At 37.6% G+C, this 21,126-nt stretch overlaps 1 protein-coding gene across 1 annotated transcript; it reads left to right on the top strand.

Moving 5' to 3' along the window:
- The first annotated feature begins 205 nt into the window (after positions 1-205).
- On the top strand, positions 206-13,929 carry FAM81A (family with sequence similarity 81, member A). Its single transcript, XM_010143409.1, has 8 exons — positions 206-252; positions 1,376-1,649; positions 2,432-2,550; positions 9,369-9,498; positions 10,711-10,817; positions 11,950-12,085; positions 12,953-13,148; positions 13,551-13,929. The coding sequence occupies exons 1-8, from the start codon at positions 206-208 to the stop codon at positions 13,688-13,690; spliced, it is 1,149 nt and encodes a 382-aa protein (XP_010141711.1). The 3' UTR covers positions 13,691-13,929.
- The last annotated feature ends 7,197 nt before the right edge of the window (positions 13,930-21,126 follow it).

Below are 21,126 nucleotides of genomic sequence, written 5' to 3'. Positions count from 1 at the left end.
ATTCTTTGTTCTTTTGTATTGATTTTTATTGCATTTATTCCATAAGCAATTTCTGAAGTCCAAGATTAGAGCTGTTAGTGTAATCTTAATCGTTACTTAAAGGTTCACTTAAAGCAGAAGCATTTAAGTCATTTCAGTGCCAGATATAAACTGTTAAATAATTCAATGTGTACTTTTTCAACAGACATAAATTATTGACCGGAAAATGGCCCAGCGAAGCCCAATCTTCCCAACTCTTGCCCCTTCTGAAAGGTACAGTTTGGAATATAAAAAAATAAACTCTTCATATTGCAGAGTATTATGTGTCTCTCAATTCCCTATATATAATAATACTGTGACTTGGGACTTTGGCATTAGCATGCAAAGCCAAGTGAAATACTGTAGACTCATCCAAATCATGGCCCACATCACAATTCCTTACTCAGCTCTTATTTAACCCTTTCCCAAAGAAATGAAATAGCTTAAACTGTAACTGAGTGGAAGTCCAAGAACACTACACTTTAGCCAGTCTTCTAATGGCATGGAATGAGTGTGAAAACTCAGAGCCAGAGGTGACCTTTGCTGGAGTCCTCATAAATCTCTATCAGTATCATCATGGTAAAAGTAAACTCTTAATTTTGCTCATTAACAGGAAAAAACATGGAGAATACACAGTAAATAACAGAGTTCCAAGAAAAAGATCTCCTCTTTCAAAGTGGGGTTGAACTTGTATCTTCCACTTACGCTTCTGAAAATTTTCTATATTCTTTACAGAATATAGCAGCAGGAAAAGACAGCATCCATTAGCAGCCTAATTTTTTTACATTGAGCACCCATAAGCTCCATTGCTTTCCATGGCAGGTACATAATGCAGAGCTCTCTTGAAAAATCGAGACAATTTTTCAAGGTACCCAAATGTAAGCTATTTGGGAGGAAAATTTTATTTCTAAATCATAAGACGTGTGTCATAATTTTGGTCTGTTTTCATGTAATTTGCAGTATTTACCTTCTGCAGTTACTGCTTCAATTAAGCCTGAAAACTGTAGAGACATACAGCATTACTTCTTAAACTCAATAAAAGGATGTTGAATTTGGATTCTTAATCAAATTATAGTTCTACATTGTAACTACTTTTATAATGCTAATGTCTTTTTTTAAAAATCCTATACTTTTGTAAGCTTCCTTAAGAAGTAGGAAAAAGAGCCTGACCTGCTTTGGTACAAGATACATGCAGTAGCCAACACAGCACCCATGTATTTGTAGCAGTGGGCCCTCTCTCCACCAGTATTTTGGTGCTTCTCCCCAGTACTGCTTACTAAGATCGTATCTCCAGTGGAAAGACATTGCAGAGTTTTGTGTGAGAACTTAACAATATCTGGATATTCTTCTTCTCTAGACGGGTTCGAAACATACCGCTGCACAGCCAGGCGTTGACAGCAGTCCCGCTGGCATCTGCAAGCCTGGTGGATCAGCTGGAAGACAGAATCCTAAGCCATGAGAAAACAACGGCAGCTCTTGTGGAACACGCTTTTCGAATTAAGGAGGACATTGTTTCCACTCTGCGCAGAATGCAGAACAAGGGGGGGGGCGACCGGTTGGCTAGGCAACTCTTGGAAGAACATATCCGAAACATAACAGCAATAGTGAGGCAGCTTAATCGGGACATTGAGGTATGTTAACAATTTTTCACAGGACTAATGCCATCTCAGCTACTTATTCTTTTTCGTCTAATAAGAAAGTTTACCACAGGATAAGGAAAGGTCAGACAAGGTCTAAAGGTCCTGTAAGCTTATAAATTGTTTTTGTAACTTGAAAAACTGTTTGCAAATTACATAATTCTTTCAGTGGCTGTGAAAACAGCACAGGATATTAGCATATAAACACAGAAACTTTTGTGGTACTAATAAGCTTGCTTTCAAAAGCTGCACTGGAAAACCTTGAAAAAATGAATTATTGTGACACTAATACCCAGCTCAACTTCAGTCCAAAGGCTGTGCTGTATAAACAGCAGGAAATACCTTAGATCTATAATAAACTTTCCTTCACTCCCAACCTACTGACAACTCCAAGCAGCCAAACCCAACTGCTCATTTTTATGACCTAATTATATGCAGATACATGACTTCACGTCTGACCTCTGCTGTAATGAGCAACAGGGGTGTGGTGGGGAAAATGAAAGGATAAGAATGAATATTTAAGATGCCATTCTATTGTCAATTTATATTTTATACATATTAAGGTATTTATGTGCAGACTGGGCACTAAGAATAAGAAATAATAAATTACCTAAAAGGTATCTGGTTTAGTATAATACAAGAAAGAGCTTTTAATGAAGTAATAATATAATAGTATCTGATGTTACTGAAATACTGCAGAAAAAATGGATGACATTTTAAGTGTACATTAAATGTGATATATACTCAGTTGATATTTGCATATGAATGCTTTGTAGATGCTGCAGGAACAGATACGTGTCAGAGACAATCTCAGCTATGGAACAAATTCTACCCTGAAGAGTCTGGAAATGCGGCAGCTTTCTGGTTTGGGAGATCTTCGGGGAAGAGTTGCAAGGTAAAAGTCAACACAAAAGTGTATTCTGGGGACTAGCTAATACTGTTTAAATCTTGAAGTATGAATACTAATGGGCTGAATTAAACTTTGGCAAAATTCCCGTGATAATTTTGCTCGGTGTTTTCAAGATAATATATAATACTGGAGTGCAAAGGATTATTATTCATTTAACTTAACAATATCACCCTTAATGGCTGAAACTAGTTTTTAATAAATTACCTCAAATTCCATAGAAATTTGGATTTGGTTCAGCTTTAAAAAGTGCGATGGTTAGACTGCTCTATCTTTGAAACAAATTAATTAGCACAATTATAAGGGCAGCATGGAACAATCTGCACTTGTAAAGAACATCATAGTTGAACATTTTTGCATGCATTTTAGAAGTAAAAATCTGTGCTGGTTGTTGGTAAGCAATCTCAAAACCTACGCAGGCTTCCCGACATGTAGGGAACAGAAAACTGTAAAATTGTGAAGAGAGGTTTCACAGGCTACTTGAAGTCCCAGGTTACAGTTGTGCAACTACACAGACTTTATGATGTGCCATCAGTGGCACATTAACAAACCCCAGTACAACATTTGCTTAAGTGTCTGTAAAGTTGGACACAGAGAATAGGTACAGCTATAGAAAAAGGAGCTAATCTGGCCTAAAGTAGCTTGGCTAATAACTTTGGTGGAATTATACTTGTCTTGAATTTGACCTATTATTTTTATTGTGCAGATTATTTTTTCTTTTTCTTTTTTGTACTTCAACTGATTTAGTGACAACCTTCAACAGCCTACAGAAATAATCAGGGAGGGATTTGCCTTGAACAAAAGCTTTCTCATAGATTATTAGATTGAAGTCTCCACTGTAACTTTCATAGCCCATTTTATAAAGAATACTTTAAAGACATTTTACATACTCTTGGGTTTTTTAAAGTCATGTGCTATTCTTTAGTAATCTGGAATGAACTAGACAAGTTTATTTTGTCAAATCAGAAAATTGACTGAAAAATATAGGTAGATAGATATAAACACATAGATATCTATCTCACTGAGAAATCCCTGGCAAATTTACATGCTCAGCTCTTCCTGCTTTTTTATACTGAAGTCCCCTTCGAGATCATACTACATCCTGCAAGAGGTCTGTATTTGGAGCAACATAGTTACCAACACTCTGTGAAGCAAAATACAGAGCCTTTGCTTTCCATAACAGAACTGAAGTGAATAAACACGTGCCAACATGAGCCTCACAATGGGGCCCTTGCCTGTCCTGAGGACTTGGTGTGGGGGTTGGTGGTAGACTAGCACAGTCTGTGCCAGGATTTTTGCCATTATTTAGTTAGGGCAACACCCTTGTACTGCGCCTGGGTTGCTATTTATCTGGTAATTGTATGAGATTATACCAATGTGCATTATGTCAGACTATGCAATGAATGTTGGGTATTTGCATTTGTTAACATAAAAGAATCAGTTTATTGTCTTTTAACTGTTCTTTCTATCCAGCATTATACTTTCTACATAAAATTTTTCCCAGCATGAGGAAGAAAATAAGCTTCCCATTAAGTTAAATCAGTGTTCCATGGGAGAAAGCTACTTGCCTTTATTTACAGACATATTCTACTTCAAAAATTAGTGTTCCTGTGAATAATGATTATAGCAATATCTGGAGATCATGATCAAAATGGCAGTTTATTATGCTGTTGGCACTAGATGTATACTTAACAGAAACTTTCCTTGGGATAAACACTTTCTGATTACTCTAGCCAATGTTCTTTACATAAAATAAGATGACTTCACCTAATGCAATCTTATTTTTACATCTAGTCCTGTTAGCTTTCAGATGAGTACAAAAAGCAAATCTTAGACACATGATCAGGTTACTGTAGGTTACCAACTCATTGTGCGTCAGCTCTCAGCCGCGGTCAAGGTACTATGTATGGCTCAGGCTGTAGCGACAGTAGGCTAAGTGAACTCCAGGTACATCTCTTTTGCTCTGAGCTAGACTTGTTCAGATGGACCATTAACGTAAATCAGTTTATATATGCTGTGTGACAGTAAACCACTGAAGTCTGAGCCTTTTGGTCAGACTTTTGGTAACAATTTTAGTGTCAATCTCCAGCTTCTGGCCAAATTTCAATTCCAGTAATACCATGCATACTAAACATCCTATTAAACTCCAGTATTGGAGAGAGCGGTGTTTATTTCCTAACACCAACTGTTCTGTAACACGTCAATATATCATCGAACAACTGTCTCATTATTTCTTGAGAGCTGCTGCTTTTAATGATGAGAACAGGGATCCCTACACGCACATGCAGTTCTGAAGCACCGCTCCAAAACCACACTACCCACAGCTCTGGGGGAGCGAGATTCGGACAAACTTCACAGCTGACCTCACCTGCAGCACAGAATCAAATAATACCCCTAGCACAAGACTGAATACTCGTTACAGCTCGTCTCTCTGGACCATTTCTTATTAAGCATAATTTATTGATGAATTTGTAAAGCATCATTACAGTGTTTACCATGTGTGAATGATGCTGTATATTTTTGTAAGAATCGGCATTATTAACTTTAAGGAAAATACTACCTCTATTAAATTCAATGACACATTCAGCAGAAAATTAGATAGATGCCAATAGATCCATTACTCCAAGCTCCTGTCCCTCATGTTCGTAATCTTATATAACATGAATTCTATTTCTAGGGATATTAGATTGTAAAACTAATGAGTAGTGCCTTATCATTTATTTACAGAATAACTTGTGGACTATGGTTATTTGTCTAGAAAGTTTAAATACAGCAGGCTGGTCACTAGCAATAGCTGTCTGTAGAAGCTTTGTGATAGCTGAAACATCCAGAGAAATTACAACTACGCATGTTCAAACTGGGCCTACTTTGTATATTTAAAAAAAATATATAGATCTGATTCATTCCAAGCACTCTGGACTCATTTCATGTAGGCAGATTTTCCTGTACTGCACAGAAAATGAGTCTGATGCATCTGGAATTGCACTGCATGACGAACTTCGTAAGTACAATCAATCTGCTGCACTCTGGCTTCTTGCTGTGTAGGCGACGCACACAATGAGGACTGACCTGTGCTCCCTGGGCCAGGCTGTTCAGATTCTACTAGCTCTGCTGTTCTTGACCAGTGGATCCCCTGCACGCAGGGAAACTTGTTTTTCACTATTTTTTCTTCAGCTACTTGTTTTTCAGTGAAACACTGGTATTTTAATTGAAACATCCACTATTACGATAAACCAGGAGCATTAAAAACCTGTATGTACCATTACAGCATATTTATATAGCATCCTGTTGCAGAGTATCGGCATAGTTCTCAGCTTTATCTAATCCCTGGTGATATCAAATGCAACAACCATTGTGTTTTGATTTCTTAGAGATCAACAACAACAAAAATACTCATCAGTGTGCCTAAAAAATAACAATAACATTTTCATTACTGTGACTTGGAAGGCAGTTGTTTGGTAATTTCACTGTTTATATTAAAATCTCTCTTCATTTACAAATTACACACAAGTACCCAGCTTGGCAATCAAAACCTTCAGCAAATGTCCTCCAAAATCAAACAGTAGTAAAACAAACCATTCTAGTGCGTCTTTGCCCCAAATTTCAACAGTGCTTGTGTGCAACTGCACACGAAAAACTGCGCCCGGTTGTTTGTAGGGCCAGCTTCAGCAATTTGGACATGAAGACAGAGTATTAGTTATTGTGCATTTATGTGTACAAAATGGTTCTACATACTGCTCTTATATTTTCTAAACTAGTATTCTTCCTTCAAATCTTAATCTATTTCTACCCTCCAGGACTCCTGTTCTTGGCAGGCCCCGTCCGCCCTGTGCCCGGGTCTGTGATGTCCGGAGGTAGAGCAGCGACTCTTTCACGGGCATCCCCGTGCCGTGGGGAAGGAGCTTGTGTGCCCTTGTGAGGTTGAGAGCTGTGCTGGTGGTGGCATGGGCCTCCAGTGGGGTCTCCCAAGCCAGACAGGTCTCAACTGAAGGGTCAGACAAAGTGTGTCCACAGGCAGGATGGGCTCACTAGCCTTCGGGCAGCCATCCTAGGAGAAGGACAACTCTGACTCCAGACCCGGGCAGATGGAGCTCGTTTAGCCCTGTAAGGCTCCATCATCTAAGAGAAGGACACTCTAACCAAACCTACGACCAGAGGACTTTGCTGTCAGCGTCCAAGCTCGCTAGGCCCAGGCAGATGAACCTCAGGTGTAAAGGGTGGAGCCAGTTCTGCGCACGCTGCACCTCACCTAAAAAACCCACCGCGCAGGCCCGAAGGGTGCACTCATCGCTTGCAGTGAGCGTGGGAAAAGCCCTTCCCAGATCTTTGTTCGCGAAGCCAAGCCATGATGATGAATCTATTTCTTCTTTCTTTTCCTGCTTTTAAGATGACCAAACCTCAAAAGTTGTTTTCAACTTCTGTCTTTATGCCCATGGGCCACTGGCTTAATTTATATAGACAGTCTGGTTAAATTACCCAGGAACTTAAATCTTGTATTGAGAAACATTTAGTTCTATTTTTATGAAGAATCCTATTGTCATTTTGACATGAATCTATAAAGAAGTATCAAAGTAGAACTTTCAGAGGTATGGGAAATTCATTGGGAATTATAGTGTGCCTTTTTTATTCTCTCTCTTTTTTTTTTAACAGGGAAAAATTCCGAACTCTAATATGCCCATTTGTTTAATTTTCTTCTGACCCATCGTGCAGTAGAAACCTGAAGTAAAATTGTTAGAAAGCTCATGGTTTTCCATATGTTCATCTTATGATTGCTGCCACCCAACACCCCCCAACCCCCAGTTTGAAAGCTAGTGGAAGCATGGACTGAAGTTATTTAATTTTTGTGAGTTTTTAAGTCTCAATGGATAATCACATCATTAATATCAGAATGTCATTCTTTGAGCACACTAATGTTTTCTTCCAGGTCAAAACTAATCAGGTATTTGTGAGTGTGTTCAATACATACAGCAAAAAGACTTCTCTTCGACCACTTCAATATATGGAACATTGTTTTAAAAAACTCCCAAACATAGCAGGATAAACATTCCATAACTTCAGACAATGGAATTTAAACTTTATTCCAATTTTGTTTAAAAGGGTGGCAATTACAGTATCTCTGTAGAATAATGAAATAATCTGATTTATACCTACCAGGCTGACACTAAATTAACAGTCACAATTTTCATGTTTCAGTTACCACACAACTGTATGATGCCTTTGATACGTAACTGGGTTCCACAGAGAAGAGAGAGGCACTGTGATTAAACCCAAAACACTAATTCGGCTTAACAACAATTACAGATGCCTGCTGTTTACATTTGCTGCAGTAGTTTCAAAGCTGTGGCTTTTTATATTCTCTATCATGCCTCAGAGAAACAAAACTAACCATTTTTTTAGCCCACAGGCATTTGGTGACTAGATGAAAGATGATTTAATTCCTCTGATTGACTCTGATTTAACAACATGGAGAGATGTGCCTTCTCTTGTCTTTCTAAAGAAACCGCCTGATTCTAAGACATACAAGTATGGCTCACTGCTATGTAAACCTTATCTGGTCTTCCTCCAGATGTTACTAATTGGTCTCACAATGCTGAACTGCTAAATTATAAATTAATTTCCACAAGTTTTATAATTTCTATATGCTAGTTTGCATTACCGATGATTTTTATATTGAAATTGTACCGTAATACTAAGCAGAAGCTACATTTGTCATTTTAGCTGTTACTTTCCCTCCATGTTTAATGATAATGGGAGTTGCTGTAACCAAGGTGACAAAAATACATGTTGAAATGAAAGCCTTCGAACTGAAATGTGACTAAAAAGAGGTTAAAATGTGTAATGACTTAACACGCCTTAGCTTGTTCCATTTTACTGCCTTTTTCTCTCTCAAATTGTAACTACTGGCTGTTCTCCGTCAGGTTCATAGATCAAATCTGGCAACATGGCTGATTACATAGTTCCCTCAGCAAAAAAATAGACATGACTCATACTTCACAGAGGTTTTACTCTTGAAATTACAGTACTTACATTTTTACAGATCAGTTAATGTCCTTATTCTATTACTGTGGACGAAATCCACCTGACCAAAGTATTTTGAAATGTGGTAGAAAATACACATATTCTATAGTACATTTATCCTGAAAACATTACAGCATCTGAAATGTTTCAATGTGAAGAAAGGAAACAATAATTACTACGTTCTAGGACTGCATTTCATAGTCTTTTGTGAGACAAAATTGCCATTGCTTTCAATAACAATTTAACCTAAATAACGATTAAGAACTGTAGTATTTGCCCCACACGGTTTACTACGCATGTTAATTGTATACTACCACAAATAAAAATGAGAATGTAAAATGAGAGTGTAAAACGAGAATGTAAAACTCAGAGGAACACAGCTACAATATCCAGAAAAAGGTCTTCAGTGATTTAGGCTTCTAATCATATAAGCAAAATCATACACACCTTAACAGATGTCTTTTTGAGTATGAAAAAAATACCAAGTATTGAAATTCTACATCTTTGCATCTCTAATGTGATTTCCCTGACTGATAATGCCACTGTCTACACATATTATGTCAGTACCAACAAGACAGGAATGTATGTGTCAGACTGTTTGACTTCTAATCCAGCTGAGAGCAGTTTGCTGAATCCTATAAGATACATCACCATTCTTACAGTCTCGTAAGACACTGTTCCGTTAGCTGGCAATTTCACTGAAATGCCACATCTAAAAAGGGTAATTTAAAAAGCCTAGACCTTATCTTCTATTCAGCTGTTGCTCTGGTGTTTATTTATTCCAACAGGTGTGATGCTGGGTTAGCCAGACTGTCTGCAGAGCATAAGATTACATATGAAAGACTTCAGAGCCTAAGTAAAGACCAACACACCTCCAAGCTGATCTTAGAATCTAAAATCAAAGAGGCAGAAATACAGGTATGGTATTCAGACCAAAGCAATCTATGGATGGGTAAGAGTTACTGTCTAATTCACGCAGGCTCCATTACTGTTAATTCTTATCCTTGGAGGTACAGATTTACAAATGGAGAGGTATATCTGCTCAGAGTCCTTATTAGATTGGATAGTGGTACCTAGCTACATTACTGTACTGGTCTAACTGAAAAAAAGGTCCTTAATTTGCTGCCTCTGGGATGCTGGCACTAGTATGCAAAGGCACCTGAAAGGACTCTAGGCATGAACAAAAGTCAGTGTTACTGGCCCAAATGGCTTCTTGAGGTTGGAACGTGAACATAACATGGATGCTCTACAAAACTCCCAAAACAATGCAGTTGTCTCTTCCTGTAGGTTTTGGCCTTCCCAGGATGATTTTATATGTATTTGAACACAATTTTTGAAGGACTGCAAAACAAAATCAGTTTTGGGTTCTGTGAATTCATTAATCTGTCCATCAGGTTTCTTTTCCATTGGGTATGGGAATGGAAGCGAGCACTAAATATAAGCAGAGATTTATGGCATTAAGGAAAAGGATTCTTCATATCGAGGCCTTCGTATGTCGAGGCCTTCCCATTTTCTTGGGCAACAGAAGTATTTTACATCTTCATTTTGCAGTAGGTAGATGGCTAAAATCCACTTTACCTTTCTCAGAAGACTCAATATAGTATATTATCATGCCAGCATGCCAGGATCTTGTGAAACAGAACAGTATGTTTTGTAAAACTGGGATGATTGCTCTGGTGAGAAGCATTTTCTGTTAGTAATGACCTATCCCTATCGTTAAATCCTGTTTATCACTGCAGTAGCCATTATACATGAAGTGATGAAGAATATCACTCAGTATTGGTGGAGTGCTTTACCATTTGTTTACTCTGCTTAAGTGGCAACATGGAGATGTATGGATCGTGTAAATTTATCTGTCTCAGGGTGGGGGGAGCAGGCAGATGCTTTGAAGGCAAGCCTGTTCAAATTATTTATGGCTGAAAAATTACAGTTTTCACCATGTTAAAACTGTCTTCTTGTGTGATAGTATATTTTTATAGTATGATAAAGTAAAATGTGCAAATTCAACAATTTTGAAATGTGAGCAAAAGAAGCCCTTCTTTAAGGTCTCCTCTGTTGTTACCAAAATGTCCCAAATAAGACTGTGATGAAAAGCTGTTGAAAAATAGTAAATTCTTAATTTTGTTTCAGATTTCTCACCTTCTGAGCAGAGTAGAGCAATCAATAATGCAACAAGAAGCAAAGCTGAAGGTTGCCTACAAAGAGAGCAACCAACAGCTCCACCTCCTGGAAATGAAGTAAGTGCCTGGGAAACCTTGCTGCTGCCATGCACCTTGCAAGACAGGGTCTCAAGTTTTCCAAGTTCCACTGTTGTAATCTTTAGATCTACAAAGCATGAACTTGTATAAATATGTTTGTGTGCTCAACAATATTACAAAAGCACAAGCAGGACTCACTTTCAACAAGAATTCTGCCCCTAATCTGGTTAGCCAATTTTGAAAAGCCCATTAAATCCCTAGTTAAGTATCCAAGTAGAGATTGTATTAAAGAACACACCTAAGGATTTTTTGTATAAGTGGTTTAGTAGTTATTGCAAGAACTGTGAGAAGCAATGAATGCTGGAGGTGGCTGTCAATAACAGGGCAAAAAGTTCAACTCAAGCAACCAGGAAGAGAGGCACAGCATTCACAAAGTGTTACTGCTTTAAATTGGCTTCAAATAACATGTAACGTATAACTTGAACGTATAACTCAAATACCTAAATTATTAATTATTAAATTATTAGCTACTGTGCTACTACTACTAATTATTATACAGGGATGTATTCAACTCAGATATTAACTCCTCTCCAGGCATTTCACTCAGTGTCAGTTATCCACATCTTTACTCCTTACTGTTTATTGCCATCCTCATGCAATCCCATCAGTTATGTCAGTAAAACTATTTGCAAACCAGATGAAAGAATAGATCCAGATTTCAAATATTCATTAGCAAAAGACTGTCTAAAAAAGCAGTTTCACTGGCACTACTGGTTGGTGTAAACTTGAATAGGTCTATATGAACCAGCACTGCCACTAAAATAAGGGGTTACCAAATCTTTGTTCAGATTCAAGACCTATGGACACAGAGATTATAATCTGAATGGATGACCATACTCAGATTTCAATGCTGCAAAGAATTTGTGTCTTCTATGCCTTAAAATGTTGCAGTGTGTTTCGTGTAACTATTTTGTTGTGCTCTTTCATCTTTTCTAAAACAATGCTACCTTGGCCAGTTTACCAGCCTTACAGTTCAAAGATTCATCTTACTACAGGGTCATGAATGTATTAAACTGTCATTAATTTTTAAATTAATGTTCATAAAAATGTCACTGCTGAATGACTGAAAGTCCTGCTCTTTTGTATCTGTTAATTTCTATTACACTCGTAGATTAAAAAATGCTATTGAGGAACTCAGCAGCCAGATTTTGTCTGCACGTAGCTGGTTGGAACAGGAACATGAAAGGATTGAAAAAGAGCTCGCGCAAAAAATTGACCAACTCTCACTGACTTTTAAAGAAAACACTGTAAGTTTCATTAAAATGTCCTTCTACTACTTCTCAGGAAGTATTCAAAAACATTATTAACAATTAAGATGATGTAATTAAGATGTTAATTGAGTGAGATTTTCAGACCTCCTCCTCAATATTTCTTTTCATGATATCTAGTATAACACCCCCACAGCCTGAGAGTCTTCCAATAAATCCGATCACTTCCAAATAGATCAGTATTTTAGCCTATAGTAATCAAGTCAGCTTAAATCATTTTATAAAAAATTCTAATGCCTTACACCTTCGAATTCCACATAGAAGATCACAGAATCACAGAATAGTTGGAGTTGGAAGGAACCTCTGGGAATCATCCAGTCTCACCCCTCTGCTAGAGCAGGTTCACCTCGAGCAGGTTGCTCAGTATCACATCCAGGCAGGTTTTGAATACCTCCAGAGGAGACTCCACAGCCTCTCTGGGCAGCCTGTTCCAGTGCTCTGCCACCCGCAAAATAAAGAAGTTCCTCTTCATGTTTACATGGAACTTCCTGTGATGCAGTTTGTGCCTGTTGCCCCTTGTCCTGTTGCTGGGCACCACTGAGAAGAGTCTGGCCTAATCTCCCTGACACCCACCCTTTAGATACTGATAAGCATTGATAAGATCCCCTCTCAGTCTTCTCTTCTCCAGGCTAAATAGACCCAGGTCCCTTAACCTTTCCCTATGAGAGAGATGTTCTCGTCCCCTCATCATCTTTATAGTCCTTTGCTGAACTCTCTCCAGTAGATCCTTAAATCAGTTATCTATTGCATATTTAATCAAAGATGATTAATCGATATCTATTGTATGTTTAGGAAAGACCTCTGTACTGCAGAGTAAATAATTAAAATTCTTCCTTCTGGCTCCAGGAAATGAGTGAAAGAGCTATAGAGATGAAATTCAACCAAATGGCAGAGAAAATTGACAAAATAGAAGAAATACAGAAGATAACCATGGAAACACACGAAGCAAAACAGACTGAAGAAAAGATAAATATTCGCATTGGCAAACTTCAAAATGAGATAAACGAAGATATAAAAGAAATGAAATCTGAAGTTAACACTGGTAGTTACGAAATTCTTTATTCTGAATTGTGGTAGCTATGATAGATCTGTAATAATAAGCAAAATACCTTTTCTTGTGTTGAAGTCATTTAAGGACTTTTGGGCCGGATGTAATGGCTGCACCTGTGTAATTAAAAAGGGTTTTCACTAAATGTGAAACTCACAGCAACAAGAGGTGACATCTTATTAGCTTAGAAGTGCTCTCCCCAGAGCATAGCTAGGGGCATAGCTTGGCTGTGGTTGGGCGCATTTTTGCGCCAGCACACGACAGTCCTATTTTTCTTCAGAACTTTTGCTATTTTCCTAGTGTAAAGCATAGTACGGTAGCAAGCACATTCTGATAGTAGTTATGGGATACCCTTGCTTTTGATTACGAACTAATTTAATTCTCACCTGCAATTAGGATTTGCAGCCATCTATGAGAGCATTGGGTCTCTACGGCAAGTTCTAGAAGCGAAAATGAAGCTGGACAGAGATGAACTGCAGAAACAGATCCACCAAATGAAGCAGGATGCTCCAACATGGGGAGAGGCTGGACCATGACTGCAAGATTTTGTCTGAGAGATTAATGTTTACCTGACTAAAGAGGCAGACCATAATCTTGTACCAGTCTATAATCCAAATTAAATGCATGTACCAAATGACATGCCGCTGTTGCACAGGTCTGTATGTTTACTCAAAGCGGTAAAAATACCAGCTCTTCATAAATCAACTGACAACAAGCCCTTCAGGGCTGAGGTGCTGATTTGCCACTGCACTACTCTAGTTGCTCAAGAAAACCAAGTTGATATTTGTTTAATATTTGTTTGACAAGGTTCTCCACCTTGATACAAATTACTTAATTGGAATCAACAGGCATTTTTACAACGAGTTTCTCTACTGAGAAATTGGCACTGAAAATACCAATTTTCAAAATGTAGATACCATCAGAAATTCTTCATTTAGTTTTGAAAATATCCTGTGTGTGTAAACTAAGTAGCGTTATATAATGTAGTTGTAGACTAAGATGCTTCATGAACAACAGAAAAAACTTAACTCGTGGTTTTAAGTATTGTGACCTTTTTAAATTAATAACCAAGTGAGACCAGGTGAAAGATGTATATAGAGTATTTTATAACTGGGCATGTATTCCTGTGACTTGTTTCACTATATTGGTAAAAACTTTGAAAACAAAAGACAAGGCGATAATCTAACAAAGTCTGGAGAATGTAGTGTAAAATAAAATGCAATTTATGATCTGCTTAGAAATTTTTATTGACGTAAAACTACCGATTCTTCAAATTTAAGTAGACTTTAATAATTTAGTATATTCAAATTGCTAATTGCATTCACAGTATTTCCAAATAATAATGGTGCTTATTTCCATTCCCAGAATGGGCTACATAATGAAAATCAGCACCCATATGGCATATTAATCTAGACAGGAAAATACATGTATGTTGATTTTAGATCTTCATTCATAGCTTGATAATGCTTCTCATGTTTGTAAGTCATGCACTCATGAAGAACAAAATACATCAGTATCTTATTAATTTATACTATTTACAGTAATATACAAAAATACTATTAATTCACACAAGCATTACTGTTAATGTAAATAATGTAATGTAAATAAATAAACTGTATTCCTGTTTGGAAAAAAATCAGTGGCTAATTTCTCATCACCTCCATGAAAGGCTTGGTCCACGGAGTCACCATATTAAAACAAACAAACAAAAAAAGGCTCCAAAACCTTAAACTCATTAACTTCAGTAGGACAGCACTGTGTAAAAAAAGCAAGGAAATGCATATGTCTTTACAGAATTAGCACCTAAGTTGAAAGTAATTTAATGCATCAAAGATACATGAAGTTTTTGCAACTCTAGCTTCCAATGCTTTCCAATAACAAAACTGCCTCTGTTATTCCTGTTTTGCATCGTGCATGTGCTGTGAAATTTAATCACAGCTAAAGTAAAGGGAAAGCCCAGTTCACTAAAGGGAGACAATGAAATGCTTGCAGATATTTCTTCAGAATTGTCTGTATGTCTGTATTCTTACCTATTCTTAAATATTTAGCCATGTGCAGTGGAAAAGCTATCACTGGTGTTTTATTAAAAAAAAAAGGCAAGAACAAGGAAAGAACGGAAAAGAGACGGAACAAAAACCCAACAATTTTTTTCTTCTGTAATTGAAAATCTGTAACTGAGAGAATCTGGTATAATATGAAGAGCATACAAAGAATCAGAGACACTATTTCTTAGGACTTTAATAAAATGTTTATCTTGTAAAAACTCTTGTGTGATTCATCCAGATTGATAACAACACATAATTCCCTATCCAGTTTTACTTTTGCTGTTTTGAAAATATTTTTCCTAAATCTTAGCTAAAGTAAATAACTAAAAGCCCAAATAAAACAATTTTGAAATGCGACCTCCTGTCAAGCAGTGCATTCAGACTGAATAAAGGGCTGTGTGGCGAGAGGCATGGGCTGTGGGCGCTCAAAGGCTGGGAAGAGACAGAAACAGTGAGCTAGGCCAGCTGTAGACACAGACATCCGTGAGCAGAGCCTGCCTGTCCTAAGTCAGAAGCGTGGAGCAACGGGATAATAGCTCCATGGGGAAAGGCCAGGAGGAGTAGCTACCTGCTGATGAAGCACAGAACAGGTTTGAAGATTTTAGAAACAGCTGAAAGTTACAAACAATAATATATTTGATGCAAAACCACAGAACCCATACGAATGGGCACATTAATTGATTTGTCACAATTCACATTCTCTACTTGCCTGCTGCATTTTACTCTGCTCAAACAACTGGAAAAATAAACTCTTTTGTTTTGTTTTCCTTTCGTTACTTTCTTTGGTTTAAAGTTTTCTGGACAAAACAGGTCAACAATGTCTTGTCTGCATAGTCTGTCAGGGAGTGCTCCCATCTGATGAAGAAATGTGGAGGTGAATTTGAGAAAAAAAATGGAAATTCAGTATAAGTCCTCTATTGAATCGACCACAGGATGTCACTGTTACTCTGGGCAAGTAAAGGAAGACAATCTATCTGTGCGATCCATAAATACTGCAATACCACTGGGATGGGTTTGGAAGTATTTAACAGTATTATGCGTGTTGACAAAAGAAAATAAAGAAAAAGAACATTCTAAAGATATCATTCTGTAAAATCTCAATAAAGGCAGATGTTTTGTTAAGTGAAATGCTCTGAGGGTGACTGTGATGGTCCTTTAGACAACGTGTGAGGAATGCTGAGCACAGACCAAAGCTTTCTGCTGACGGAAGAGGTAGTAGAGCTTTGGGCAACACAAAGCATAAAGAACACCCAAACTCTGAAAAAATTTAGGGGCAATTCTTCTAAGGCGTAAGATCTTAAATCAAGCAAAGGTCAAAGAGCAACATGCCTTTCACATTGATCATCCAGGAGATGCTGCAGACTCGCAGAAGTTCCTCTCGCAGCACTGCCTCCCTCTCTAAAAGTGACTTTGGCTGGAAGGGCACAGGGTAATCTGAGCAGTTACTATGAGACGAAGCTCTGGGCCTAGCATAAAATGCTGCTCTCAGTTCATGCAAGGATTATCTCAGTAAATAATTTAGTAGAACAGCCTCAAACATTGCAAAATATCTGGAAGAGTCATAACTTTCGCTGGCTTAGATCAGTGAAAAACTGCTTTGAGCTTAGCAGGACATTAGCGATTTATATCAAACCAAGAAGAAGAAAGCTGAAAGTAGTAATTGTCATAATACAGAAAAGTCTGAACTGTATGAGAGGATGAGTAGGAATTGCTGGCGAGAGGAGAAAGATTTGCCTCTTACAGAGGGACAGGAATGAAAATAACATGCCTCATGCACTGCTGCACATACTCCAAATAGTCACTCCCATTAAAACCGAGTTCAGTTTCTGCTAAGGGTCATTTTCAAATGCCATTGCAGTGAACAGGCTTCCATTATATGCCAGACTATAAACAAAGACAGATTTTACCGACTGTTTTCGTATTCTTGTGCTACCATTTCCTGATGATATCAGGACTGTGAGGTAGGCATTCACTTTGCTAGGTGGCCTTTACCGTCTTGCTATGTCCCTTAAGAATACCTTAAAGGATTCAATAATTGCGTATTGGAATATATTCATGTCTGCATATATATCATTGAGTTTCCACATTGTGCCATGCTCCTTCTTCACTAGCTTTGAGAATTGTAATTTCAGTACATTGCAAGTATCTTATCTTATTACACATTCCTAGGATTTCATGGTTTATATAAGTCAGAGCTTTTAAAATGCAAAAACATGAAAACAATAAGTTAAAACATATTTTATGCTACTGCCATGCTTTGGAAAGATATGTGCTATCCTATTTAATACTATAAATAGTAAACCTTATTTACTTTACAAAGATCTAACGGAGAATGATCACGTTGTATCCTACACAAGTTTGAATACTTGAAGTGCTGTGACCCAATTCCACATATGCTTTCCTTTGTGAGATTAAATTCTCTAAAACAAATACGGCAGCTCACAGCGTATAGTACACTGTTTGCTTGCATCTTTGCATGTGTAATGTTTTACGTTGCAAAACAAAAGGGGTTGCTGGTCTCTGTTATGGTCTTCTGGTATCCTGCCACATTAACAGTGAAATCTCAACCATTACTTAACATTTTGGGGTTTCCAATTATCATGGACTAATGAGACAAAAAAAAAGGAATAGTGTAATATTATCAGTGTTTATTTGTAGTAATGTATCTCCATTATCCGGAGTGAGGGGAGACTAAGAAACTCCAAATAATACTGACACCACAAGACAGAGCACAGTGGTGGGACACTGGATCTTCCAGTTGATTGTGGGCTAGCTTGGGTCCATTATCTATAGCTCTGTGCCCTTTATTTCTATAAACTACCCAGCAGTAAATAATTGATTATTTACGTTCATTATTTTGCCTTGGTTATAGTAACTCCCATGCCATGTTAAATTAAAGAAAAAAAAAGGAAAAGTGAGGCCCTACTGCCATCTGATGTCACCATTCTTTTCAGGTAAAGGCAGGCAGTCAGGCAGCATGTCTGTAAGAACTCACAGCTCTGGGAAGAATTTCAGCAGGTAGGAAACACTTAGAAAGTCATACAAACTACTATAGTAAGTCAAACTACCATGCCTTATGGACGACAGTTGTTTTGACAAATCCATTAACCAAGACAAAACCAGAGATTCCGTTAAGCATGCAGCTGGGGACAGGCTGGGACTGCCTGACCCCTGTGCGCACACAAATGGGCAGAACTCCACATGGCAAACACCAGGGGAAAAAAGCCCTCTTCCACCTGCAGTACTACAGCTTCATTCCCAATAAAGAAAGCATAATAAAGTAGGAGAAACTCCATAAATAAGAAGACAGTTGTCTGACACAAGATGTAAGCCCAAGCAGAGACCAAAGAACCTCATTCACCAACATGTCACGATGACTATAAAGCTCTTCCTGTTCGTCATTGGCCCTGAAAAAGAGTCCTTGTCAAGCTGATAGGGACCAACTTAGGATTCATGGCAATATCTAAAAAATGGGGACAGGAATGAAGTCCTCTATACTACAGCAAGGTAATAAACTGTTCACATCTGGCAAGGGCAGTGGGATAATATGGTAGTAAAAATAGAACAGCAAAATTTTCACTAAGAAGATACTTTAATCATCATTCAGAAGTTTAAGAAGGAGAAATAAATAAAACGCACAGCTGTGCTCATTTGAGAGCCTTTCACTTCATTAGTAAGTACACAAGTAAAGGCCTGTTGGAACAGCAGCAGAGGGCCTGGCTCTCAGGGTCTTCTCGGCTCACGACCATGCAGCATGATTAATTGCAAATGATTAAATGAGCTCACTTGTTGTTTGCTCACAGAAGCATGTAGTGGTTAATACTGAAATGTCTACGTGTATTTATGTGGTAGCTAAATTAATCCTTTGCATCTAAACAAACTTGCAGCTTCATAAATGATGAACCTGGATTTCACATGAGTGTGAGACATATTTTAAATCCTTGGCTCATGTGGGATGTGTCAGACACCTTTCTGTGACAGTGGTTTCAGTTATACTATTAGCCAATATCCCATATTCCCAGAACACATGTACTCATGCTAAGGCTTCTTGTGACAATCTACTCTCACCGAAATCACGTCCTTTGTGCAAGGTACAAAAATACCCACAAACAAACAAACAAACCAACCCCAAACGCAGAGGGAAGCATTAATGGAGTTAGTATAGGAGAGAAAAAGATGAAGCGTAAACAACCAGAAGCAATGCAATGGTCTAGTTCTTGCAAACTGACAAACTTGAGCTCCTAGTTTGGTACCAATAGGAAACAAAAGCATTGCAAGATAACGTTCCAGACAAGTAATGGCCTTTGTGTCAGTGCTGACTTTTTTCCTTCACTCAAGGCAATTTAATTAATATATTAATGGAGTCCGGTTATCTATCATCTTTAATTCACCCACCACTGAATCTGATGGTTTTAAATTCCCAGAAGCTGAAGTACCCTTTGTAAACAGATGTTCTTGATGCACACAAATACTCTTTTGCTGTATAATACAATAATAATCAGTTTTACAATATCCTTGCTAGATAGGGATTATACAATTCAAGTTAGAGGAAATATCACACCACTAATTTAAGTAATCTCTCAAGAATACACAGCAAAGCTATGACACAGCAAGTAGGTAACAGTCATTACTAGTTCCTGCTTACCAGTGCTAATCTTCCTCAAACATCAAACTTTCAATTACACCATGGCAGTAAATAAACGCTATTTATACAAAGCTTGAACCTTGACTATTTTATAAATGAGTGTGTGGGGAGTGTGGCGAAATATCAACTGATAGTTAATATTTAAATTGCTGCTCGTTTACGCTTTAGGCAAATTTCATTGCTGCTATTTGCAAAGAATTTCAAAGCTCAGAATTCGGTGATTCACTTCAAATAATTAAAAAATTTTTATAAATAGCACTACGTGGGGAAAAAAAAAATCCTTTATGACAAGGAACTCTTCTGGCTTCCAGGGCAAAGAACTGTTTTTAAAGCCAGTAATATTTTTTTTTTTTACCTATTTAATTTTACCAATTCTTTACCTATTTACCTACTATTTTTTAATCTATTTTTTTTACCTATTATTACCTATTACCTATATTTCTTTTTTACCTATTAGAAGAACAGGTTCTTCGGTCTGTCTTACAAAAACGTATTCAGAAAGGGACATTGTTCTGTCCTGGATGCCTAAACCTTACAGAAGCCCCTTGGAAATGTCAGGAAAATGATTCTACGTAGGATAATCTGCAGTTTGAAATAACACGAAAGACATTACTGCTTAATAATGGCATCATTTACTTTAACTAATGATGGTTTATGCATACACATAAACATGCCTCGTAATTAAGACTCAATTCCACTGGTAACACAAGCATTAATTGAATCAATCGTACTCATTTTTTCTAATTAATTTTGAATCCTTTTCCATAAGGTGCTCCAGACATATAGGACACAGATGCCTTTAGCACATATGGACGTAGAGAAACATATTTAAAGCCCTACATGTATTCCCAGCATTTCTCCACCGTTTTGCCTTGGGTGGCTGTCTAGTCAGATACTGCTCTTCAAAAGAGCCCACTCCAGGTTTTCCATGCGTACCTACTAGGCACCTGAAACTGGGGACCTTGCAGGTTAGTATTGCAGCTTTGTATGAACCTGGGTTCCTTTCATTAGCTCCTGGCCATTAAAACAATGGACTTTCAGTTAAACTACACGTCAAGGTAACATTGGAAAGATGCAGTTCAGCCTTGCAGGCCTAAGAAAGTAGAGATTCAAAAGCAGCGCTCTGTTGAAGATTTTACCATACTTCATTTTCATTCTATTTTCTGTGAATATAATGGAATTTTCCTAAAGGAAGACTCTTTAGGGTCACATGGCTCTAGCAAGATGTTCAAAGAGAAAAATTCACAACTTACCTAGCTGCCATCTTCTTCCAATTTGCTTT

Source organism: Buceros rhinoceros, unplaced genomic scaffold (assembly GCF_000710305.1).
Source record: "Buceros rhinoceros silvestris isolate BGI_N320 unplaced genomic scaffold, ASM71030v1 scaffold27109, whole genome shotgun sequence".
NCBI lineage: Eukaryota > Metazoa > Chordata > Aves > Bucerotiformes > Bucerotidae > Buceros > Buceros rhinoceros.
The sequence above is the reverse complement of the archived record's forward strand: the minus strand, read 5'-3'. Positions and strand labels throughout refer to the sequence as shown.